The 26,498-nt window shown below is 36.6% G+C and overlaps 1 protein-coding gene across 1 annotated transcript in view; it reads left to right on the forward strand.

Moving 5' to 3' along the window:
* The window catches only part of ARHGAP32 (Rho GTPase activating protein 32), a 215,929-nt gene that overhangs the window by 127,384 nt on the left and 62,047 nt on the right, over window positions 1-26,498 (forward strand). Inside the window, exon 10 of the mRNA XM_028120847.2 lies at window positions 12,244-12,325. Coding sequence (XP_027976648.1) covers window positions 12,244-12,325 — 82 coding nt within the window. The remainder of the gene's footprint in view (window positions 1-12,243; window positions 12,326-26,498) is intronic.

Here is a 26,498-nt window from a genome sequence, read left to right on the forward strand (position 1 = left end):
CTTTGTTAAGAAACCACCAAACTGTCTTTCAAAGTGGTTGTCCCATTTTGCATTCCTACCAGCAATGACACTGTTCAGCATTCTTACCAACATTTGATAGTTCTCAGGGTTTTTTTTTGGATTTTAGCCATTTTAATAGGTGTGTAGTACTACATTATTGTCTTAATTTGCAAATAAAGTCCAAGTTATAACATTTACTAATATACTTAAGGGTGTTATAGTGCTGTCTTCATTCTTCTATTACAAGTAATTCCTTCCTTTAGCACTGATTTTCAATCTTTAGTGTACTTAAAAATCACCAGGGAATCTTGTTAAAATGTAGAGTCCCAGGACCTAAGCCCCAAAATTCTGTCTCAGTGGTTGTGAGATAGGATGTAAAACCATATTTTATCTATGTCATCCTGGCCCAGGTGTTCCTCAGACAACTCTTCTAGAAGCAGTGCTTACTCTGTGCTGTAGGTAAGCTCTGCTAATCATCTGGTGGTTGATAAAGATTAGCATTTTGCCAAGTTCTAGTCTGTGTATTGTTTTAGACCATAATTTAGCTGTGGGAACAGAAGGATTAGTTCATCCATGTGTTTTAATTATACCGTGACTCTGCTTCTTTTCTTAAACTTCTGGGAGTAGGAAGTGTGAAATTATATTAACTATAGTAATTTGAAATTCTGAAATCTGTTTTTAGTTTGTTTCCTAAAGTGTATATTGAATCTTTTACCTTTGTTTTATCATAGAATGTACTTAAGCAAAAAAAAAACCCCAAAAAAACAAAAACAAAAAAACCCAAAACAAACAAACAAAACCCACAACTATTTTTTTTCTCATTTTTTAAACTAAATGTCATCAGCTTTTGTGCTTGGCTGTAGACCCTTGTTGGAAATATGAGGTAGAGTATCTGGAGAGCCCTTTTTCTTTGGTAAAAGACATAACACAAAGATAAAATGTTAATATCTTTGAGGGTTATTTATTTGTGTAGGCAGTTTCTCAGAGTTTTATCTGGGAGCTGCTAGCAACAGAATGACTTGAGAAACATGTTAAAGCTAGGTATTACCGATCAGAATCTTGGGGGGTAGGGACAGGATTCTGAATTTTATCAAGTTCTTCAGATAATTATTAAACACAAAATGTGATAACCATGGAGCAGCCTCCCATTGTTTATCCTGTGCACAGATAAAAGAAGAAATTAAACAGAGTTTAGCCAATGTTCTCTTTTCCACCCAGGAAATCTTTCTTGAAACACATTTGGGATACACTTAATTTAATGGATAGAATACCACTTAGAGATTGAATTTTATACAGCTCACGTTCTCTTAGTTCTCCATAAGATGGTAAAGGATCAGCTTTTTAATTTTTCATAGTTGCCCTAGAATGTTCTGTGAGTGTCTTTGTGTACAAATATGAGAGAAGCAATTCTTGGACAATAACACTGTCCTTACCTCAAGAGTTTAATGTAGTTCTAAATAACTTATTTTCAGAAGAGTATTATTTATCCAAAGGGAAGATATTTGGAAGCCTGTCCCTCATAGTAGTTTAGTGGAGGAAGGAGGTTTACCTGCTCATTTATGAAAAGACCGTATATTTATATATGGGATCCAAAGCTGTGCCTTTTCATTACTTACTATTAAATGGGGCACCATATTTCCTCTCTAGTTAAGTTTTGGGAGATCATGTAAATTTGCACCTGTAACGTTAAATAACTTCGAGGAAAGATAGTATGTGATACTACAAATAAAAGCAATTGTAACACTTCTTCAGTGCTTCTTAAGTGTGCTGTTCTTTTTTTTTTTTTTAAGATTTTATTTATTTATTTGAGAGAGAGAATGAGAGATAGAGAGCACGAGAGGGAAGAGGGTCAGAGGGAGAAGCAGACTCTCCGCCGAGCAGGGAGCCCGATGTGGGACTCGATCCCAGGACTCCAGGATCATGACCCGAGCCGAAGGCAGTCACCCAACCAACTGAGCCACCCAGGCGCCCAAGTGTGCTGTTCTAAGTGCTTTGCACTGGCCTTAAATTCTTACAGCTCTGTGAAGAAGGTACTATCATCTTGTACTGATGACAAAGCTAAAGTGTAGGGGGTAAAACAACTAGCCCATTGTTATTCTGCTGTTTAATATCAGAGCTTAGATCAAATCCTAGGTATTCTGGGCAAAGAAGAGATCATAGTAGTAATTTAATGAACCAGTAGTGGCTTGTACTACTTACTGACTTGTATGAACCATAGATTTCTATAGTAGAAAAAATGATAGTGGATCATCTCTTCTTAACCAGTCATTTAAAAATTACAGAAATCTAGAGACAAAAGATGTAGATAAATTGTTCTGATTCACAAGGACAGTATGTAATGTGCAGCCAAGAGCAGTGCACAAGCTTGGTGAGTTCCAACTCTATATTTCCCCCCTTGGATCATAAAAATATATAAATTTTCTTAAATTATTTTTCATATTTCTTGTTTCTGTTTTTATTTTTCTTATTAGTGCAAGTGGCATTATTGACTGCCATTGATAATTGTTTCTTGATATCCTTTTTCTAATTTATAACATCAGAGCATGTCCTATCAAATGATATTTAAACATTCAGTTTCATGGAAATGATTGACAAAATGGCTTAGAGCAGTAGTTCTTAACCCTATCAAACCCTTCACACCCTCATTATAATAAATATTTTCTAAAATCCTTCCATATGATTTCTGAAATGAAATTTACAAATGATGTAACTACCTACAAACAAACACAATTTCAAAGAAGGTGAAATCATTTTCACATATAATATAGAAGAAATACAAGTATGTTGTGTATTTAAAGTATACAATATATACTTGAAATACAAATATTTGGAACAACTCCATGAGAATCTTTTATTCCAAATGTAGTCCATAGACTAGCAGCATTAACATCAGTCAGCAAATACAATAAAATCAGTTTATGATAGCATCAAAAATATGAAACACTTGGTGATTTATCTGAAAAAAATATGAAAGATCTCTGTACTGAAAACTGCAAAATAGTTTTGAGAAAAATCAAAGAATATTTAAAAAAAAAAAAGGGAGAGAGACACCCTATGTGTGGATTGGAAGTCTTTACATTGTTAAGATGTCATTATTCCTCACATAGATCCCAGTCAAAATCTTGGCAAACTTTTTTGTAGAAATTGATAAGCAAATTAATTCATATGAAGATGCAAAGGAGCTAGAATAGAATAGCCAAGGTAAATTTGAAAAAGAACTAGGTTGGAGAGCTAACATTAATTGATTTGAAGACTTACTGTAAAGATACAGTATCAAGAGGGTGTGTTATTAGTGGAAGGGTAGACAAATAGAATAGTAGTACAGAATAGAGTCCAGAAATAGACCCATACATATACATGGACAAATGATTTTCAACAAAGATTCAAATCAGTGAAGACTATATGGTCTATTTTACAAATGGTACTAGAACAATTGGTTGTTCCTATGCCTCCATTATAAAACAAAACAAAAAACTGTTTTTTAAATCATCTGTAAAACTTACCCAAAATGGATCATATACCCAAATATAAAGCTTAAACTATAAAGTTGCTTGAAGAAAATATAGGGGAAACTTTTGTGACTTTGGGTTAAGGAGAGATTTCTTAGATGCAACATGAAATGAACAATTCATAAAAAAATTGAATTTCATCAAAGTTGGAAACTTTTCTTTGAAAGACATTACTCATAAGACAATAAAAAGAAAGCTACAGACTGGGAAAAAATATTGGCAATGATTATATCTGACAAAGGACTTGTATTCAGAACGTACTCAATAAGGAAACAGAGCTCAATTTTAAAAGTAGGCAAAGATCGAAACTTCACAGAAAAGATATATGTCAAATAAACACATAAAGACATGCTCACTCTTGGGTGTTATGCACAGACAATGAATCATGGAACACTACATCAAAAACTAATGATGTAATGTATGGTGATTAATATAACAATAAAAAAATTAAAAAAAAAGACATGCTCACTGTCATTTGTTATTAGAGAAATGCAAATTAAAATGACAGTGAGATATCACTACATACTTATTAGAGTGGTGAGGCTGTGGAGGGATTGAAACACACAGGATTGGTGAGAATATAAGATGCTACAATTTGGAAAGCAGTCCGTCAGCTTCTTAAGTTAAGTAGACACCTACTATATGATCCAGCCATTCCACTCCTAGATTATTATCCAAGAGAAAAAGAAAGCTGACGTCCATACGAAGACTCATATATGAATGTTCATAGCAGCCATGTATATAATAGCCCCAAACTGGAAACATTTTATCAACAGATGATTAATGGGTAAACAAATGGTGCTATCTATACAATAGAATATTACTGGAATAAAGAGGAATGAATTACTGATACATACAGCAACATGAATGATCCTCAGAAAAATTATACTGAGTGAAAGAAAACAGACAACAAAAGAGTACATTCTTTTGACTCCATTCAAAGAAAATTGTAGGAAATGCCAAGTAATACAGTGATAAAAAGTAGATCAGTGTTTGCCTGGTGAGCAGGGATAGGGGTTGGGTAGGGAGAGGGAGAGATTACCAAGAGATAAAAAGAAACTTTTTGGGGTTGATGAATATATTCAGAATCTTTTAAAAAAGATTATTTATTTGACAGAGAGAGAGAGTGAGCACAAGCAGGGGGAGCAGCAGAGGCAGAGGGAGAAGCGGGCTCCCCGCAGAGCAGGGAGCTCGATGCGGGGCTCGATCCCAGGACCCTGGGATCATGACCTGAGCCGAAGGCAGATGCTCAACCGACTGAGCCACCCAGGCGCCCCTAATATATTCAGAATCTTGATTGTAGTTATAGTTTTACAGGTGTCAGACTTATCAAAATGTATATATTAAATATGTACAGTTTATTGTCAATTATACCTCAGTCAAATTGGGAAGAAAAAACTGGAGAAGCGTCTTTGACTTAACTTTTTATGTATTCAACCCAATTGATAGTTTCTTTCTCTTCTTGCCTCTGTGCCCCTACATTCATATACTCTTCTTAATTCTTCATGCCATTTTTGAAACTATACATTTTTATTATCTCTTTCCTAGTTTGCAGATTCCTAAAATGTGCTTCTGTTTCTTGTTATCTCCCCTTCCTCCTACCCTCGAAGGTATACACTGCTTTTAGATTTTTCTTACTAAAACACACCTGTTCCTGTCCCTCTTCTGCTCAGAGTTTGTCACTTTCATAGAGAAGAAACCTCAACGTTCTTGTCATGATGTATGAGACCATCCATGATTTCTCACCTCATTTTACTTCTCCAGTCTTACTTACCACTCTTATTTTATAAACTCAATTTCCACATAAATTAAACCATCATCCTTCCTTCCCCCATTACACAGGCTGCTCTTTTCATCTACACATTCTTCCACTTATAATGCCTTCTCTATCCTCATCTTACTCCTGCCAAGGGGGAAAGGTAAGGTAGAGTTATTAAAATTTTAAACCAACCGTAATTTTGTTTGATATGTCATTGAGCTAATGGGGAAAAATTAATCTCATTTGGTAGTTACTTGCTATATAATAAGCAGTTGTGCTCAATATTATCATTCCATTGGCCCCTCCAATTTCTGCCATTACCCACTTCTTCACTTGCCTTTTTACCCAGATTAGATTCTAGGGCCAACATTATTTTTGTTTTATTTTTTGTTTTTTTTAATTTTATTTTATTATGTTAGATTAGTCACCATGCATTACATCATTAGTTTTTGATGTAGTGTTCCATGATTCATTGTTTGTGCATAACACCCAGTGCTCCGTGCAATACATGTCTAGGGCCACCATTATTACATTTACTCATCACAAGTATATGCTTAAACCCTTCAGCCCTGTTTTCTTCTCTTGCTTCATTAGTAGTTTCTGTTTGCCTTAATGCAAGAATGGACACTTCATTACTTCTCTTACTTAAGGTCTCATCAGTATTCTATTTCTTTTTTCCTGACGCTTTCTTTTCTCAGTAGAAGTGACATGACAGTCTTAGAGTTCCTCTATCTTCTCAGTCTTCTTTTTACAGCACTTCCTCCTCTAGCAGATTCCTGAAAGTCTGGGGTCGAACTACCTTCTCATTCTGTGCTTTGTCTTAGACTATCTTATTTACTCTTTTAACTTTAAATTCATTATATTTGCCCATCTCCCAGATTTATACCCCGATTCCTGACCTTGTTTCTTTTCTTTTTTTTTTTTAAAGATTTTCTTTATCTATTTGACAGAGAGAGACACAGCGAGAGAGGGAACACAAGCAGGGGGAGTGGGAGAGGAAGAAGCAGGCTTCCTGCCGAGCAGGGAGAGCCCAATGCGGGGCTCAATCCCAGGACCCTGGGATCATGACCTGAGCCAAAGGCAGACACTTAACGACTGAGCCACCCAGGTGCCCCATGTTTCTTTTCTTTTTTAAAAAAGATTTTATTTATTTGAGAGAGAGCAAGACAGAGAGAAAGAGAGAGCATGAGCAGGGGGAGGAGCAGAAGGAGAAGCCGACTCCCCATTGAGCAGGGAGCCTGATGCGGGGCTTGATCCCAGGACCCCAAGATCATGACCTGAGCCAAAGGCAGACGCTTAACCGACTGAGCCACCCAGGCACCCCTCCTGACTTTGTTTCTGAGTCCCAAACCTTAACATCCTACTGTAAGAGTAATGTTTTTAGCAGTAGAAATTAGGGAGCTGGCATTTAATGTTTAAGAGACAGTGTAAATAAGGCAAAGAAACCAGAAGCAATGTGGAGTTTCTTGGAACATAAAGGTGGAGAGACACAAATAGGAATATCTCAAAAAACCAATGCAAAAATTATTAGATGGAACCAGGAACTGGGAAGTCAGGAATTGGGGGAATTTGCTTGCAGTTTTACTCCTTTCTATGTAGTAGCAGCAGCTGCTGCTTCTTTGTCTTGTTCTCCTTTTTTTTAAAAAACTACTTTCTAGTTCTAGCAACTTGGAGATAAAGATTCAAGCCTAGTTCCCAAATCTTAAGAGACAGACTGACTAACTTATGAACTGTCATTAACTTATGACTAATTAACTGATGAACTGTAACTGGGATGTTATTGGCAGGGGCACGTAGTCTGGACTGGACAGAGATCCTAAAAAGGAGTGAGTTCTTTAAGAATATTTGGGGAGTGGGAAGAAAATAATTGACTTTCAGGGTGGGAGATCATGAATTTGTCTTGTTTGAATCTCCTGAGTGATGTGATTTTTCTTTAGCAGTACAGAGGCATGCAAGGAGGGTGGTATATTGATATATTTTGGAGAGGGTTGCTGGATTGGTTTGGCAGAAAGTTAATATTGTGAGGAAATTAAGGGTACTGCTATATTTTTTAAAGTTCCAATGATCAATCTCTTGGTTCATACTAGGTAGCAAAAAGAGATTGGAAGGGGACTAGATACCCTAATGGGGAAATATACGGGGAGAAGGAGATGCAGTACCTCTGAATTTGAGCTTCAATTATCATGGAATATATGAGCACTAGAGGCCCGGGAGGAGAGGAGATTGTAGTCTGAGAATGAAAAATTGGAAACTCTCTGAGGCCAGTAGTTCAGTTGATGAAGAATCTGTGGTCTATCTCTGAAAGTAAGAGCATTACTTTACTAAGCTTAATAAAAAAAAAATTGTTATGCTAACAGTCCTAAAGCTTCACTAGCTATTAATTACATAAATCAACCACTAGAATAGGAATTTTTTTTTAAAAAATCAGTGATAAGCACATTGTTGTTGTGTTGAAATTCCTTTTAGATTTTGATTAGTTGCCTCAGGGAGACCATAGTCAGGATTAGGCTCCATTGGTAAGCAATGACTTTTTTCCCTTCCAACTGTTATCAGAGCTTCAGCCTTATGTTATTGCAGTAGTTTCTTATCTAACATTCCCTCTATGTTGTACCAAAATATTTTTTCAGTACATTCACTTTTGTAGGCAAACCTATTTCTTTTATAGTTTGAACCGATCCTCAAGGTAGAAGAAGGTCAGAAGAATCAGATTGCAGTCGGTTACATTCAGGTCTGTCCTTATTCACTTGCCGAGAGGGAGCCATATACTTGTCAAGCTGCTGGAAACCTGTTCCTAGGAGCTATTAGAGTTGGGACAGGCCCTGGACCGAGGATACAGGTATAGATTAGTGGTGAACCCGAGCAAGTTGTGAAATTTTTTGGAATTTTATAGTACAATTGGGAAACACAGCTGCTATTAGAAATTAAAGCCTATGTTTACAATGAAGTGAATTGTATTAAAAATAAAGGTAATAAATACTTAAACTTTATTTGTAATTATTTTACTATATTTTACTGTTATCTGTGCTCTTGAGGTAACTTCCACCTAGTGTTCTGTATGGTATAAATACTACTTAACAGGCTACTCTGTGTCTCTTTTCAACTCTGTATTCAGTTGTGTCTTGTTGGTAGCTTGAAATCAGCCATGGTGGGAGCATTTATACCACGGACTCTGGCAAACGCTATAAATCAAGGCCTTTCCTCTTGAAGGGCCAGCTCTTCAACTTTTACCAGCACACTGTGGGATATATAGTAGTCCTGTCTTATCTGCAGGGGATACTTTCCAAGACCCCCAGAGAATGCCCCAAACTATGGATAGTCCTGAACATTATATATACTATGTTTTTCTTATACATACATACATACATACCTATGATAAAGTTTAATATATAAATTAGGCACAGTAAGAGATTTACAAAAATAATAATAAAATAGAACAATTATAAAAATTTAGTAAAAGTTATATGAATGTGATCTGTCTTTCAAAATATTGTACTGTACTCATCCTTCTTGTGATGATATGAGGTGATAAAATGCCTATGTGATGAGATGGAAGTGAGGCTAATTATGTAGGCACTGTCATATAAGGTTAGGCTGCTGTTGACCTTCTGACAATGCATGAGAAGGAGGATCATCTGCTTCCAGACTGTGGTTGACTGTGGGTAACTGAAACCGAAAGCAAAACCTATAGATAAGGGTGGAGGTGTCAACTGTAATAGTATCTCTTGCTTTTTCTCACTTGATCTCAAAGACTTGGGGGAAAACTACCAAATTGAAAGGCTTTTTTCCTTCCTAGAAGCTCATGCCTAACCTGTTGCAGCCTTATCTTTAATTGTTCTTCTTCTATTACTATATTTTTATTACCTACTCCTCTACCCTGTGGGCCCTAGATGTCGGTCTTTTCTCTCTCTTCCATCTTATTGTTAGAGTTGAATCTCATTTTGATCTCTGCCAATATGCCCAATTTCCCTCACCCTTCTCAGCCATATAAATTAGAGCGTTAGAAATTGTCACTGCTGGCAGAAAGAATAATATATGAAACAGGATGACATAGCTCATAGATAATATTGCCAGAGTTCCAGTCACTTTTAACATTTGACATTTTGAATTTATCGAAATTGTTAACTGGGTGGCCAGTGGGTGGCTCAGTTGGTTAAGCGTCTGCCTTTGGCTTAGGTCATGATCCCAGGGTCCTTGGATTGAGCCCTGCATTGGGCTTCCTGCTCAGCGGGAAGCCTGCTTCTCCCTCTGCCACTCCCCCTGCTTGTGTTCCCTCTCTTGCTCTTTCTCTCTCTGTCAAATAAATAAAATCTTTAAAAAAAAAGGAATTGTTTATATTTGGTAAAATATTAGCTTAAGTATGAGTCAGAAAAGTAAATGTTCATTAACTGTATTTTTAGGGTTAATTATATATATATTTTTTCCCTAGGATTAGTTACATTCTTGTGTATATTTTCAACAGAGCACAGCTTCATTTTTTTGTGATGGAAATTTTATAATAGGAAAATAGAATCTACTTGCCTTTCACAGATTTATAGAATCAACTCTTCCAACTAAAAGACTTATTAACAGGAGTGCTTTGGGTTTCAAGAAACAGAGAAGTGAACAGAGAAAGTGACTGATGGCCACTGTTGAGTTAGCAACTTAAAGATGCTAGGCAGAAATTTCTAAGATTCTCTTAGTCTTTAAGGTCAAATGATGGTTCCTACACATCTACTCTCCATACCTGCATCACAGCAGGAGGAAGGAGCTAGAATAGTAGCAGCAGAGCTATATTTGCATGTGCTGTGGCTACACCTGGGCACTGAATGTATAGTTTAGCTAATAGTAATATTACACTTTATGCTAATAATATACTTTATAATAGTAATATTATACTTTATGATGCACGGAGACAAGTGAGCAGGGATTGGAGATAGGCATTAAATGAAGTTACCATGGACCTCTACATAGTATACAATATCACATTCACTCATATATCTAAACCTAATGCACTGAGACAAATTTAAAAGGTGCAAATGTAACTAATATATGATGTAGTTCTCCAAAGAAGTTCATTAAGCTTTGTTCAGTCTAGGAAGTGATGGAAAACTAGTTTTTATTTGCTGAGAGATATTTAGGTTTAGAAAATAGGCTAGGTGCTTTCACACAAATTATGTGGTAGCTAATATTATCCCCATTTTTACAAATTAGGAAACTGAGACAAATGTTAATTAATTTGCTCCAGATCACAGAACCTAGTAAATGGGCAGGCCAAGTTTAGAACCTGGTCTTTTCTCTTTAGAAAATTGCAGAAAATGTTTATAAATCAAAATTAATTCTAATTTTATGGAAAGAATGATATTTGATAGGGAAGAAACTCAAGTCCACACATGCAGAAGGTGGTAAGTGTTATGTGTCGTCCATTTAATGGTGGAGCCTGAGCCCTCTAGGCTTGTAGTAGCCAGCGTATTGGAGACACTAACACTTAGTGGCTACTTACTGTATGCATTTTGCTTATACTGATCCATTTAATTCTTATAACAACCCTTATGTACTAGGTACTATTACTGTGTTTAGATGAAGAAACTGAAAACAGGCTGAGTCACAAACCTGACCTTGTAAGTGGCAGACCTAGAACTGAACCCAGGCACTCTTACCCTTGAGGCTGTGCATTAACCATGATACCATCCACCGTCTCATAATAACTGTTATGTGTAAGGGAGAATGAAAAGGATTTCTCAAGGTGATTCTTATCTGGTTCTAATTGATCTTGGAAGAATTTCCTTTTGTTTAGCTACATAGGACGTTGAACAAAATATGGTATGAAATTTCACCAGTAAAACAAACACTTAAAGCTTCATTTTGGAAGGCAATGCATAGGAACTTTAAGAATCCCAAATTCAAATATCTTTTAAACAAAACTGGTAACATGTTAATAACCCCTTTTCAGCTCATGGTAATTGGTTACATCTTCATAATTTTAAGAACTACCATGGAATATCGATCCAGAAATTGAAATAAGAGTGCAGTAAATGCATATGTGAAAATAATCCCACACAGATGGAAGTTACACAGCTCAGAACTTCATGATGAATCATAACTTTTGGAAGACCATTCCATTCTTCCCGAGTCTGTCAACAGAGGGATGTAAAAAGTGATGTAGTTTTCATGTTCAGCTTTAACATCTGTTGCATGGTAGCCTGATTATATTCCTATCTAAGGAAACATCTATAAATATTGGCAAAGATCTCCTTTTTACTTTTTCCAGGCTGTTTATCTCTGTATTTATTCTATTGGCTCTACAGTGGATCTCTGTGTAATCTGGGTGGTCTGTGGTGAGCTCAGTATTTTCCTAATACAACTACTTACGGTTCTAAAACCTAACACTATTGGTTGTTTTCTTCTCTTTTGGTTTCCCACTTAAATTATACACTACTAGCAACAGTAAATACCAGGATTTTAAATGAGTAATTGTTTCACCAATTTATTTTAGTCCTGTCATTTTTCATGAAACCTGTGAGAGAATGAAGAGAAAATTCACAAAAAAATTTGAATGTGGTTTAGTGTTGACTTTTTTTTAAATTATAGAGAAGACAATAAATACAAAAGTTGGCCGTAGATAAATCAATACAACTAGGTTGAAATTTCAGCAACGTAAGTTATTGAGAGGTAAAAATTGTATATACTGCATGTATAGCTTGGTATCAGACTAAATATTTTAATTGGTATAAAAAAAAGTTTTGAGAAATTAAAAGCTAAAACTGAAAAAGCAGACTTAGATATTTGGACTAATAATACACAACTCTGTATACACATAGCAACAGATTGTTTTATTATTTGTTTGTATAATTGGTATCATCTGTGATTTAGAGTCTTGGAATAATAGAATCCTTTGGGAGGGACTGTGGAGTGCATTACTGGAATTGAATTGGCAGTGTTCACACACTGGTCTGTGCTCTGGTTTAGAATCCTCTCTTTGCTGCTTTTCTTCCATAGGTGGGACTCTTCCCTGGACACTGTGTTGAATTAATTAATCAGAAAGTTCCCCAGTCAGTGACCAACTCAGTGCCCAAACCAGGTGAGTACACTTTTTCATTAGTGTGGTTATTTTATCAGCTGCTTAAAGAAACAGATTTTCTCTTTTAGCTGAACACATAGCTTGTTTTGTTGTTCTTTCCATTTATTGACATAATATAAACCCTTAATTTTATGTGGTTTTGATTTTTAATATATTCTTATTTCTCTATTGATTATTTCACAAAGGTGCATTTGACATTTTAGATAATTTCAGAGAACTACTTGGTCCATTAATCTTTGTCATTATTTGTTTTTGTAGTTATATAGTAGGAATATAGATTATTAATGATGAAAGAAATGACAAGTTTAAAGAACTCATATAGTACGATTAGCTGAAAATTAAAGGGAATGTATACTTAATGACTATGAACATCAAAACTATTTTATTTTTTTAAACTATTTTAAACAGTATTTTCATTACTTATATAGTGTATTTACAGTGCTGTGTAAATATGTGGACTGTCTTATGAATAAATAAAGCAGTGTCACAGGGGGTAGAAATCAAGAAAATGGAAGTTTTTGTTTTTATTGGGGTGATTTGATCTAGGCAAATTGTATAGAGTACTTAGCCTGGAAGTTTTTAGTGTGATATAAATTTTTTTAAAGGAAAACAAAACAAAGATTGAAAGATTTTGGAGGAAAGAGGAAGTAATCATATTTATTTCTCTTACTTGTATTATATTCCCTTTGCCTTTCTCCACCCTTCTCCCTGCTCTGCCCCTAGTAGAAGAAAAAAAAAATCTCTGGGCCTCGGAATTTATTTGGACTGTTTTCCTTAAAGTATTTTCTAGGGTTAGGACCTATGTGTAAGAATTAGAAGGGAAAAAAGCTTATTTAGTGTTTTCCCACCTCTGTCCCCAAAGCATACATCATACCATCTTTGCTTATAGTATTTAGGTAAAGATAAAGGTCAATAAACCCTTTTGAAGCTTATTTCTTAACAGAAAGTAGGAATTTTAAAATTTTAGGCAGACTACCTTTATTGTTTAGTAGAGAAAAATACTTGAAAACAGTGTTCTCTGCAATTCTACTTGAGACAGGATTCTTAGTCTCTTTTCAAGACATTTTTATCCTCTGTTAAATCCCCCTTCTTTGCGTAAACAGTATTAAAAAAACTTTCTCAGTGGGTACTTGCTCAGTAAATGTTCATTAGTGGTTGTAATGACTATAGGTTTCTTTCTTTTTTTAAAATATGGCATCATTAACTTAAAAGAAAATCCCATACCCATTAGCAGACAGTGTCCCAACCTCTCCCTGCTCCCCAGCACTAAGCAGCTACTAGTTTACTTTCTGTCTTTACAGATAATTTCCCTATTCTAGACATTTCATAAAAATGGAATCATATAATATGTGGTTTTTTGTTATCAGCTTCTTTGACTTAGCATGTTTTCAAGGTTCATCCATGTATCAGAATTTCTTTTTTATGGCTAAATAATATTCCATTGTATGGGTATACTATAGTTTATCAACTCATTTTTAGTCGTTTCCATTTTTGACTATGAGTAATGCTGTTTATGAACACTGGTGTACAAGTTTTTGTGTAGATAAATATTTTCATCTCTCACGCATATATTTAGGAATGAAACTGCTGGGTCGTATGGTAGCTCTATACTTAACCTTTTGAAGAACTTCAGACTGCTTTACAAAGTAGCTAACCATTTTACAATATCCCTGGCAGTATATGAGAGTTTTAGTTGCTTCATATTCTTGTTATTGTGTTTTTGATTGTTGCCATCTAACTGGTAATGAAGTGGTGTATCTTTGTGAGTTTGATTTGCATTTTCCTGATGACTAATAATGTTGAGTATCTTTTTATGTGGTTATTGCCATTTGTATGTTTTTGGAGAAATATCTATTCAGATTCTTTGCCCATTTTTTAATTGGGTTGTCATTTTATTATTGAGTTGTAAGTGTTCTTTATATATTCTAGATACAAGTCCTTTATCAGGTAATGTGATTTACAAATATTTTTCTCACATTCTATGGGTTGTCTTTGCCTGTCTTTATTCTGTCCATTGAAGCATAAAAGTTTTTAATTTTGATTAAGTTCAATATATTTTTTCTTCAGTTGCTTATGCATTTGATGTCTTATTTATGAAGACTTTGTCTAACCCAAGGTCAAGATTTACTCCTATTATTTTATTCTAAGAAGTTTATAGTTTTAGGTCTTAGGTTTTAGTCTGTGATTCATTTTGAGTTAGTTTTTGTGTCTGGTGTGAGGTCCAACTCCAGTGGACATCTGGGAGTCCCAGTACTATTTGTTGAAAAAGAGGTTATTCCTTCCCCATTGAATTGTCTTAACTCCCTTGTAAAAAATTAATTGACCTTAGACATATAAGTTTATTTTTGGACTTTTGGTTCTATTCCACCTATCTGTATGTCTGTTAAGGTCAGTACCACCCTGTCTTGATTACTTTTGTTTTGTGGTAAATTTAGCTCTTAGTTTATTCTTTCTCAGGATTGATTTGGCTTTTCAGGGTCCTTGGCAATTCTCTATGAATTTTAGAATCAGCTTGTCAATTTCTACAAAGAAGTCAGCTGGATTTTGATAGGGATTGTATTGAATCTGTGTATCAATTTGGGAAGTAGTACCATCTTATCAGTATTTATTAAGTCTTCCAATCCATGAACATGGGATGTTTTTCCATTTATTTAGACTTCTTTAATTTTGTTCAAGGTTTTGTAGTTCTCAGAGTATAAATTTTCATTTTTTGTTAAATTTATATTTTTTCTTTTTGATGCTCTTGTAAATGGAATTATTTTCTTGATTTCATTTTCTTATTCATTGCAAGTGCATAGAAACACAATTAATTTTGTATACTAATCGTGTATCCTGAAACCTTGTTGAAATGTTTATTCTAATAGTTTTTTTTAGTTGGGTTCCTTGGGATGTTCTATATTCAAGATCATGTTATCTGTGAATAGAGATAGTTTTACTTCTTTGCAGTCTGGATGCTTTTTATTTCTTTTTCTTGCCCAATTTCCCTGGCAAGACCTCTAAGAATGGCCATCTTTGTCTCATTTCTGATCTTAGGAGAAAGCATTGTTCATTCACGATTAAGTAAGATGTTAGCTGTGGGGTTTACATAGATGCCTTTTATCTTAGTTCTTAGTTTGTTGAATGATTTTATCATGAAAGGGTGTTGGCTTTTGTCAAATACTTTTTATCTGTCTGTTGAGGTGATCATGGGTTTTTGTAGTCACTCTTTTGAAGTTATTAAATTCAACATCAAAAATTTATTGTGGTTTCTCATGCATTATTTTTATATATTTCTGCTGTGTAAACTTAACCTGTTAGGTATTAAGTCTGTGGGTTGTCTTTGATAATTCTGCCTCAGAGGTAAACTGTAAACTTAGTTTTTAAAAATTAGCTTAATATTGGAATTAAATTGTGCCAATTAAATACTTTCTCATGTTTTGAATGAGAAAGTGACATTTTAATAGTGATAACCTCCAGAGCTTTTAAAACTTGAGAAAGCTAATCAGTTATTGATAGTTCTGGAAAGTAAGTTTCTATTAATAGACCTGTATGACATTGTTAATTCTAAATTAGTGATGTCATGTAATGAAAGCACACCTTCAAAAGCTAATATTTTATCTTTTGTGAGCAGCATTGCAGGGTTAGCATAAGGAAATGTGCATTCTTAATATATTTTGAAAGGGATGATGTGAATTCTATAAGCCTCAGGCTTGTTTCACACTTTAAAACTGTCTTTGCCTACAGTATAAACAACTTGAATGTTCTATTTATTTTTAACATTGCCATCTGTTACTGTTAGATGCCAAATCTGAAAGATGCAGCTATAGTTTGAGACTGAAATTTAAAGCTCCCTATATTATTACACAACAAGGGCACTAGGAAAAATTTTCCCTTTGGAGCTCTTCTTAATGTTCTCAACATGTTCAATTATTTGTGTATGCAAAAATAAAATCAATGAGTCACCATGTCCTGATCAAGAAAGCAAGTATCCATGCTGCTTTAAGAAGAAGAAGGTCTAGTAGAGTGGGGTTGAGGGGGGAGAGAGGGAGAGAAAGAGAGAGGAAGACAAGAAGAGGAAAGAAAAGAGGAAGAAAGATAGAAGCTTGTCCATAAGAAATTGGCAGTTAGTTCAGTCACTACAGGTTATGGTTTGATGGAGGAAGATGAGGTTGAGGTAGGGGGAAGAAGGGAAAGCATTTGTGGTTTCCTTTGTGTTTATCCTGTTTGGAGTTGTTGGAGCAGTTGGATTTATTTATTGATCTCTTTCTTCAGGTTTTTAGTTTTCTCAGCTATTATCTCTTCAGTATTTCTTTTGTGCAATAGTTTCTATTTCTCTTTTTCTTTACACATCTGTTACACTCTTTGTTATTGTCTCACACATCCTCTTCTCAGTTTAGATACTTACGTTTGACCTATCTTAAATTTCACTGATTTTTCTCTCCCTGTAGGCTTCTCTTAAGCCCATCTAATAAACTCTTCAATTCTTACATATTTTATTTCTTAGATTAACATTTTGTCTTTTTTATAATTTTCATGGTGGAATTCCTCATTTTCTCACATTATCTACCTTTTCATCTAGAAAGAACGAAAAAGAGGGGTTGGAGGGGTGGGGAGGGAGAGGGGAGAGAGAGGAAGGTAGGGAAAGAGGGTAAGAGAAAAGCAAAGACAAAAGCAAAGCTTATTTTTGAAGTATGCACTTCTTAAAATGAAGGGCTTAGGGAATTTAGAGAGAACATTTCCTCTGAAAGCAGAAAATTTGGACAGAAATATAAAAATATCTCTTTGAAGCATTGGAAAGTTAATAAAGCAGTAAACACTTACTGAGCTAAGGTTAAGCAGAAGGACATCCTGAAGAGTGACCCCGGTATATGGAGACATTATTCCTGTAGGGTATCTACTGATGGAGTAGAGAAAGTCACAGTGCTAGGGGAATACAAATTGGGGTTCAGAGCCCAATAGGTCAAAGTTGCTGATAAATGCCCCAAGTTTTGAGGTAGGATTTTTGTGGAAATTGACAACCGATTCTAAAATTTATATGGAAATGCAGAGCCCCAAATACCCAAGACAGTTTTAAAGAACAGAAAAATGAGAAACTTACTATTTTAAATATCAAGATTTATTGTTTTTTTAAAAAGATTTATTTATTTATTTGAGAGAGAGCGAACCAGGGAGGAGGGTGCAGAGGGAGAGAGAAATCCTAAGCAGATTCCTCCGTGTTGAGCTTGATCCCACTACCCTAAGATCACAACCTGAGCCAAAACCAAGAGTTGGGTGCTCGACAGCCTGCACCACCCAGGTGCCTCAAGATTTATTATTAAAATTTCACTTATTAGTATGTTGGTGTTGGGGTGCCTGGGTGGCTCAGATGGTTAAGCATCTGCCTTCAGCTCAGGTCATGATCCCAGGTCCTGGGATCGAGCCCCAAATCAGGCTCCTGGCTCAGCAGGGAGCCTGCTTCTCCCTCTCCCTCTGCCTCTCCCCCTGCTCATGTTCTCTCTCTCTATCTCTGTGTCTCAAATGAATAAATAAAATCTTTAAAAAAATAAATTAAAAAAAAAGATGATGGTGTTGATTCAAGGGTAGACAAATAGATGAGTGGAACAGAGTAGAGTCCAGAAACAAACCTGTGAATGCATAGGTACTTGTATATGACAAAGGTGGCATTTCAGAACATTATCAAAAGGATAGTCATTTCAATAATTGGTGCTAGGTTACCTTGAGATATATATACACACACACATACACACACACATACATATACATATTTCTTACTGAATCCTGTATATAAAATCATTTCTAGGAGGAGAGTTACAGATCTGTATGTGAAAGGTAAAACAATGAAACTTTCAGAAGATAATATATTAGAATATCTTCATGACCTGTTTTCATGATCTTGGGGTAGACAGAAACAGTAATCATAACTGAAAAGCTCAATAATTAAACCTAATTAAAGTTCAGAACTTCATCCTAATACGCTATTAAGATAGTGAAGAAGGCAAGTCACAAAATGAGAAAGATATTTGACAAAGGTCACATAACTAAAGTATATAAAGAGTCAATAAGAAAAGGACTAATAAACTGATTTGTTTAATTGAGTAAAAATTTGAACAGGTACTTTTTAGTAAGCATATGACAAGAAGATCAATATCATTAGTCTTAGGGACTTAGGGAAATCCAAATTGAAATCTTACTAACTCTTTTTAATGCATGTCCACTAGAATGGTTAAAATGTAAGAATAACAATACCAAAGGTTGGCAAGGATATATATCAGTGGGAATTCTCTCATGCTGCTAGAAGGAGTGTAATGTGGGACAATCATTGTTTGGCATTACATACTGAATTTGACACATACCCTGTGATCCAGCAGTTTCACTCTTAGGTATATATAGAATGTTTATAGCAACTTTAGTCCTAATTGTCAAAAAACTTGAAAACTCAGAGGTATTCCATAATGGAATGGATAAATGAAGACATGTTCATTGAATGGATTTTTCTACACCAGTGAAAATGAAATGAGTTACAACTATATTCAACAATATGGATGAATTTCACAGAAATAAATGTTGAGTTGAATAAATGTTGAAGCCTGCTATACATACATACATACATACACTGTATAATTCCACAGAGATAGAGAGTTCAAAATCATGGAGCTCAAGACCACTCTGCAGTGTTAGAAGTCAGAATATCAGTTACCTTGGGAGAGGAGGAAGGAGGTAGATGATTGGGATGGGTAGGAGAGAGAGGATTCTAGAGTGCTAGTAAGATGTTCTCTTGACCCTGGTGGTGATTGTACAAGAATATAATACTGTTGAGCATCCTTTCATGTGCTTTTTGGCCATTTGTAAAGAAATGCCTTTTAAAGTCCTTTGTCATTTTTGAATTGGTCACTTTGTGTTTTTTAAGTATACCTCCCATCCAGATAAATATTCTTTGCAGTATTGCTTTAATATTCAAATGTTGGAAATCACATGTTCAAAATAGATTTGATATTTTCATACTGTGAAATACCCTACAGCCATCAAAAAGAAAGAGGTAGAGGCATATGGAATTTTTTTCTGTGATGTATTGTTAAATGAAAAAGCAAATCACAGCATAGTATAATCCCATTGTAAATTCACAGAAGAGGATCTGGAAGGATACATGCCTAACTGGAAAGGGGAATGGGATTATGGAAATAGCAAGAGACATTTCATTTTTTTCTCTGTTTGCTTCTGTATTAATCCCTTTACAGTAAACATGTATTACTTTATAAAATATGTAAATTGATTGTGTCTCCCCTTAATTCCATCCGGTCCAAAGAGGTGATTTCCAAGGGTCCTTCTTAATGTAATCACCCCATAAAATAGATATTTTCTGACAATAGCTTTAACTTAGATATTTCATTCAATTTATGTATATGTGTGAAAAGCAGCACAGCTGAAGAGACAAGAGCATAGGCTCCAACCTTAAGTTTTTATCCCTGTGCCACATTTTACTGTGGGTGCATATCATTTGGCTTCTCTGATTTTAATTCCCTTATCTAAAAAGATTCCTTTGAAGATTAGGGATAAGGCATTTAAAGCCCCTGGATATTTCATAAGTATCAGCTGTATTATTTATTGATATATGCTTATACACTGTTTTGTTATTTAAACTCCAGAGTGTCACAAACTAGATTTAGTTTATGTAGATATAAAATTAGTATATTATTTGTTGGTAAAATCTATATGGCAACATGTCACAGTATATCATTGAAAGAAATGAATTATGGTAGTTTTCATAGGACCATGGTGGGGGAGGGGAGCCTCTTTGGATGGCCACTTGAATAGAATTTGCATTATAAATTTTTGGTTTTTTTGGTGACAGCTGAATTTTTTGGTTAGTAGACAGAGAAGTAGCTGAGGCCTTCATTTGGGGGAAAGACTTAGTAATTAGATGTAATACTGATGAAATCCTTATATTAAGAAGTAGTTTAGGGGGCGGAGCAAGATGGCGGAGGACTAGGAGACCTGGATTTCATCTGGTCTCAGGAATTCAGCTGGATAGGGATCAAACCATTCTGAACACCTACGAACTCAACAAGAGATCGGAGAAAAGAATAGCATCAACTCTCTGAACAGAAAAGCGACCACTTTCTGGAAGGTAGGACGTGCGGAGAAGTGAATCCGAGGCGATATTCGGGCGGAGAGACGGCGGCGGAGTGGGGGGCCTCCGTCCGCGGCTTCTGGCCAGTGATAGAACTGCGGAGCAAAAAATCGGGACTTTCAGAAGTTGGCTCCGCTGAGGGACCGTCTCTCCAGTGGCTAAGTGGGGGGGGTGGAACCCTCGCTGGGACAGTGTGGTCTCAGGACCCTCGGGGTCACAGAACGACCAGGGGTGCCTGAGTGCGGCAGAGCTCCCAGGGATCGGAGCGGGGAAGCCGGCTAAAGAAACAGAACCGAGGTGCGGGCTCTCAGCTCCGGGTTGCCATAAACCCTGATCTGGGGCACAGTCAGGCCACTGCTCCTCCAGCGGGGACCCAACAAGCGGCAGAACCGGGGAGACTCCCCTTCCTCCCCAGGAGGAGTGGCGCAGAAGCACACCGTGGGGATCTGCTGGGTTTAGAAACTCCACACTGAGTCGGGTGCCAGACATAGAAACGCTCGGTCACAGGCCGGATGAGCACGGAGTGCGGCCGGAGACCAGGGAGACGGCAGTGATTGACTGCTTTTCTCTGAGGGTGCACTGAGGAGCGGGCCCCGAGTTCTCGGCTTCTCTGGGGCGGAGCTTGGGAGGCCGCCATTTTCACTCTCGTCCTCCAAAGCTGAACAGAAAGCTTGCAGGGAACAAAAGCTCCCGAGAGCAAACCGGATCTGATTACTTAGCCCGGCCTGGCAAGGGCGGGGCAGTTCCGCCTCTGGCACAGACGTTTGGGAACCATGGCAACAGGCCCCTCCCCCAGAAGATCAGCAAGAACAGCCAGCCAAGACCAAGTTTACTGATCAGTGAGAATGACAGAAATCCAGAGCTAGGGGAATACTGCACATAGAGTCCATGGCTTTTTATACCATGATTCTTTAGTTGTTAAAAGTTAATTTTTTTAACTTTTTTTTTGAGTTTTTCTTTTTCCCTTTTTCAACCAACATCTTATCAATCCCTTTTTTAAAAAATATTTTTATTTTTCATTTTTAGAGTCATATTCTATCTCTTCATAGTAGTTGTCCTTATTTTTGGCATATATATATAGGTTGTCTTTCTTTAAAGTTTTGAGATATAGTTTCTTCTGACAGATCAAAATATACACTAAATCTCTAGTGTATGGCTTTGTTTTAGTCTCCTGGCTGATCATATTCTCTCCCCCCCTTTTTTTAATCCTCTTCTTTCTTCTTTCAAACAACTTCTTATCAATTCCTTTTATAAAATTTTTTTATAATTTTCATCCTTACAGTCATATTCCATCCCTTCATCATGTCAACCCTTATTTTGTACATATGTAAGTTTTTCTTTCTTTAAAATTTTGGGAGGCACTTTCTTCTAACAGACCAAAATACCCCCAAAATCTACTGTGTGGCACTGATCTATGCACCAGCCTGATCATATTTGATCATATTCTGTTTTTTTGTTTTGTTTTGTTCTGTTTTTGTTTGTTTTTATCTTTTTCTTTCTTTCCCTTTCTTTTCCCCCGGTTTCAGGTCTTTTCTGATTTGTTTAGAGTATATTTTCTGGGGACGCTGTTATGCTGTTAGCATTTTCTTCTCTCATTCATTTATTCTCCTCGGGACAAAATGACAAGACGGAAAAAATCACCTCAATAAAAAGAACAAGAGGTAGTACTGACTGCCAGGGACCTACTCAATATGGACATTAGTACGATGTCGGACCTAGAGTTCAGAATCATGATATTAAAGATACTAGCTGGGCTTGAAAAAAGCATGGAAGTTATTAGAGAAACCCTTTCTGGAGAAATAAAAGAACTAAAATCTAACCAAGTCGAAATCAAAAAGGCTATTAATGAGGTGCAATCAAATGGGGGCGCTAGCTGCTAGGATAAATGAGGCAGAAGAGAGAATCAGTGATACAGAAGACCAAATGATGGAAAATAAAGAAGCTGAGAAAAAGAGATAAACAACTACTGGATCACAAGGGCAGAATTCGAGAGATAAGTGATACGATAAGACGAAACAACATTAGAATAATTGGGATCCCAGAAGAAGAAGAAAGAGAGAGGGGGGCAGAAGGTATATTGGAGCAAATTATAGCAGAGAACTTCCCTAATTTGGGGAAAGAAACAGGCATCAAAATCCAGGAGGCACAGAGAACCCCTCTCAAAATCAATAAAAATAGGTCAACACACTGACATCTAATAGTAAAACTTATGAGTCTCAGAGACAAAGAGAAAATCCTGAAGGCAGCTCGGGAGAAGAGATGTGTAACCTACAATGGTAGAAACATTAGACTGCCAACAGAGCTATCCACAGAGACCTGGCAGGCCAGAAAGGACTAGCATGATATCTTCAGAGCACTAAACGAGAAAAATATGCAGCCGGGCGCCTGGGTGGCTCAGTTGGTTAAGTGACTGCCTTCGGCTCAGGTCATGATCCTGGAGTCCCGGGATCGAGTCCCGCATCGGGCTCCCTGCTCAGCGAGGAGCCTGCTTCTCCCTCTGACCCTCCCCCCTCTCATGTACTCTCTCTCTCTCTCTCATTCTCTCTCAAAATAAATCTTTTAAAAAAAAAAAGAAAAATATGCAGCCAAGAATACTATATCCAGCTAGGCTGTCATTGAAAATAGAAGGAGAGATAAAAAGCTTCCAGGACAAACAAAAACTAAAGGAATTTGCAAACAGGAACCCAGCCCTATAAGAAATATTGAAAAGGGTCCTCTAAGCAAAGAGAGAGCCTAAAAGCAACATAACCAAAAGGAACACAGATGATATACAGTAATAGTCACTTTACAGGGAATACAATGGCACTAAATTCATATCTTTCAATTGTTACCCTGAATGTAAATGGGCTAAATGCCCCAATCAAAAGACACAGGCTATCAGATTGGATAAAAAACAAGACCCATCAATATGCTGTCTGCAAGAGAATCATTTTAGACCCAAAGTCACCCCCAGATTGAAAGTGAGGGGGTGTAAAACCATTTACCATGCTAATGGACACCAAAAGAAAGGTGGGGTGACAATCCTTATATCAGACAAATTAGATTTTATTTTATTTTTTATTTTTATTTTTTAAAGATTTTATTTATTTATTTGAGAGGGAGAGAATGAGAGACAGCATGAGAGGGAGGAGGGTCAGAGGGAGAAGCAGACTCCCTGCTGAGCAGGGAGCCTGATGCGGGACTTGATCCCGGAACTCCAGGATCATGACCTGAGCCAAAGGCAGTCGCTCAGCCAACTGAGCCACCCAGGCCCGACAAATTAGATTTTAAACCAAAGACTGTAATAAGAGATGAGGAAAGACACTATATCCTACTTAAAGGGTCTATCCAACAAGAAGATCTAACAATTGTAAATATCTATGTCCCTAACATGGGAGCAGCCAGTTATATAAGGCAATTAATAACAAAAGCAAAGAAACACATTGACAACAATTCAGTAATAGTGGGGGACTCTAACACCCCCCTGACTGAAATAGATCATCTAAGCAAAAGATCAACAAGGAAATAAAGACTTTAAATGACACACTGCACCAAATGGACTTCACAGACATGTTCAGAATATTCCATCCCAAAGCAATGGAATACACATTCTTCTCTAGTGCCCATGGAACATTCTCCAGAATTGATCACATCCTAGGTCACAAATCATGTCTCAACTGGTACCAAAAGATTGGGATCATTCCCTGCATATTTTCAGACCACAATGCTTTGAAACTAGAACTCAATCACAAAAGGAAAGTCGGAAAGAACTCAAATACATGGTGGCTAAAGACCATCCTACTAAAGAATGAATGGGTCAACCAGGAAATTAAAGAAGAATTAAAAAAATTCATGGAAACAAATGAAAATGGAAATACAACTGTACAAAATCTTTGGGATGCAGCAAAGGCAGTCCTAAGAGGAAAGTATATACCAATACAAGCCTTTCTCAAGAAACAAGAAAAGTCTCAAATACACAATCTAACCCTATACCTAGAGGAGCTAGAGAAAAAACAGCAAATAAAGCCTAGAAACCAGCAGGAGAAGAGAAATAATAAAGATCAGAGCAGAAATCAATGAAATAGAAACCAAAAGACAGTAGAATAGATCAACGAAACTAGGAGGTGGTTCTTTGAAAGAATTAAAAAGATTGATAAACCCCTGGCCAGACTTATGAAAAAGAAAAGAGAAATGACCCAAATCAACAAAATCATGAATGAAAGAGGAGAGATCACAACCAACACCAGAGAAATACAAACAATTAAAAGAACATATTATGAGCAACTCTATGCCAACAAATTAGATAACCTGGAAGAAATGATGCATTCCTGGAGAGGTATCAACTACCAAAACTGAACCAGGAAGATATAGAAAACCTGAACAGACCTATAACCACGAAGGAAATTGAAGCAGTCATCCAAAATCTCCCAACAAAGAAATGCCCAGGGCCCGATGGCTTCCCAGGGGAATTCTACCAAACATTTAAAGAATTAATACCTATTCTTCTGAAACTGTTCCAAAAAATAGAAATGGAAGGAAAACTTCCAAACTCGTTTTATGAGGCCACCATTACCTTGATCCCCAAACCAGACAAAGACTCCATCAAAAAGGAGAATTACAGACCAATATCCTTGATGAACATGGATGCAAAAATTCTCACCAAAATACTAGCCAGTGGGATCCAACAGTACATTAAAAGGATTATTCACCACAACCAAGAGGGATTTATCCCTGGGCTGCAAGGTTGGTTCAACATCCGCAAATCAATCAACGTGACACAATACATTAATAAAAGAAAGAACAAGAACCATGTGATCCTCTCAATAGATGCAGAAAAAGCATTTGACAAAGTACAGCATCCTTTCTTGATCAAAACTCTTCAGAGTAGAGGGATAGAGGGTACATACCTCAGTATCATAAAAGCCATCTATGAAAAACCCACAGCGAATATCATTCTCAATGGGGAAAAACGGAGAGCTTTCCCCCTAAGGTCAGGAACACGGCAGGGATGTCCACTCTCACCACTGCTATTCGACAATGTAATAGAAGTCCTAGTCCAGCAATCAGACAACAAAAAGAAATCAAAGGCATCCAAATCGGCAAAGAAGAAGTCAAACTCTCACTGTTTGCAGATGATATGATACTTTATGTGGAAAACCCAAAAGACTCCACCCCAAAACTGCTAGAACTCATACAGGAATTCAGTAGAGTGGCAGGATATAAAATCAATGCACAGAAATCAGTGGCCTTCCTGTACACCAACAACAAGACAGAAGAGAGAGAAATTAAGGAGTCGATCCCATTTACAATTGCAGCCAAAACCATAAGATACCTAGGAATAAATCTAACCAAAGAGGCAAAGGATCTGTACTCAGAAAACTATAAAATACTCATGAAAGAAATTGAGGAAGACACAAAGAAATGGAAAAATGTTCCATGCTCATGGATTGGAAGAACAAAAATTGTGAAGATGTCAATTCTACCTAGAGCAATCTACACATTCAATGCAATCCCCATCAAAATACCATCCACTTTTTTCAAAGAAATGGAACAAATAATCCTAAAATTTGTATGGAACCAGAAAAGACCCCGAGTAGCCAGAGGAATGTTGAAAAAGAAAAGCAAAGCCGGCGGCATCAAAATTCTGGACTTCCAGCTCTATTACAAAGCTGTCATCATCAAGACAGTATGGTACTGGCACAAAAACAGACACATCGATCAATGGAAAAGAATAGAGAGCCCAGAAATGGACCCTCAACTCTATGGTCAACTCATCTTCAACAAAGCAGGAAAGAATGTACAATGGAAAAAAGACAGTCTCTTCAACAAATGGTGTTGGGAAAATTGGACAGCCACATGCAGAAGAATGAAACTGGACCATTTCCTTACACCACACACAAAAGTAGACTCAGAATGGTTGAAAGACCTAAATGTGAGACAGGAGTCCATCAAAATCCTAAAGGAGAACACACGCAGCAACCTCTTCGACCTCAGCCGCAGCAACTTCTTCCTGGAAACATTGCCAAAGGCAAGGGAAGCAAGGGCAAAAATGAACTATTGGGACTTCATTAAGATAAAAAGCTTTTG

The sequence above is a fragment of the Eumetopias jubatus genome, unplaced genomic scaffold (assembly GCF_037043125.1).
Source record: "Eumetopias jubatus isolate StellerSeaLion01/CBP00866 unplaced genomic scaffold, mEumJub1_p1.0 scaffold_13, whole genome shotgun sequence".
In the NCBI taxonomy this organism is placed as follows: Eukaryota; Metazoa; Chordata; class Mammalia; order Carnivora; family Otariidae; genus Eumetopias; species Eumetopias jubatus.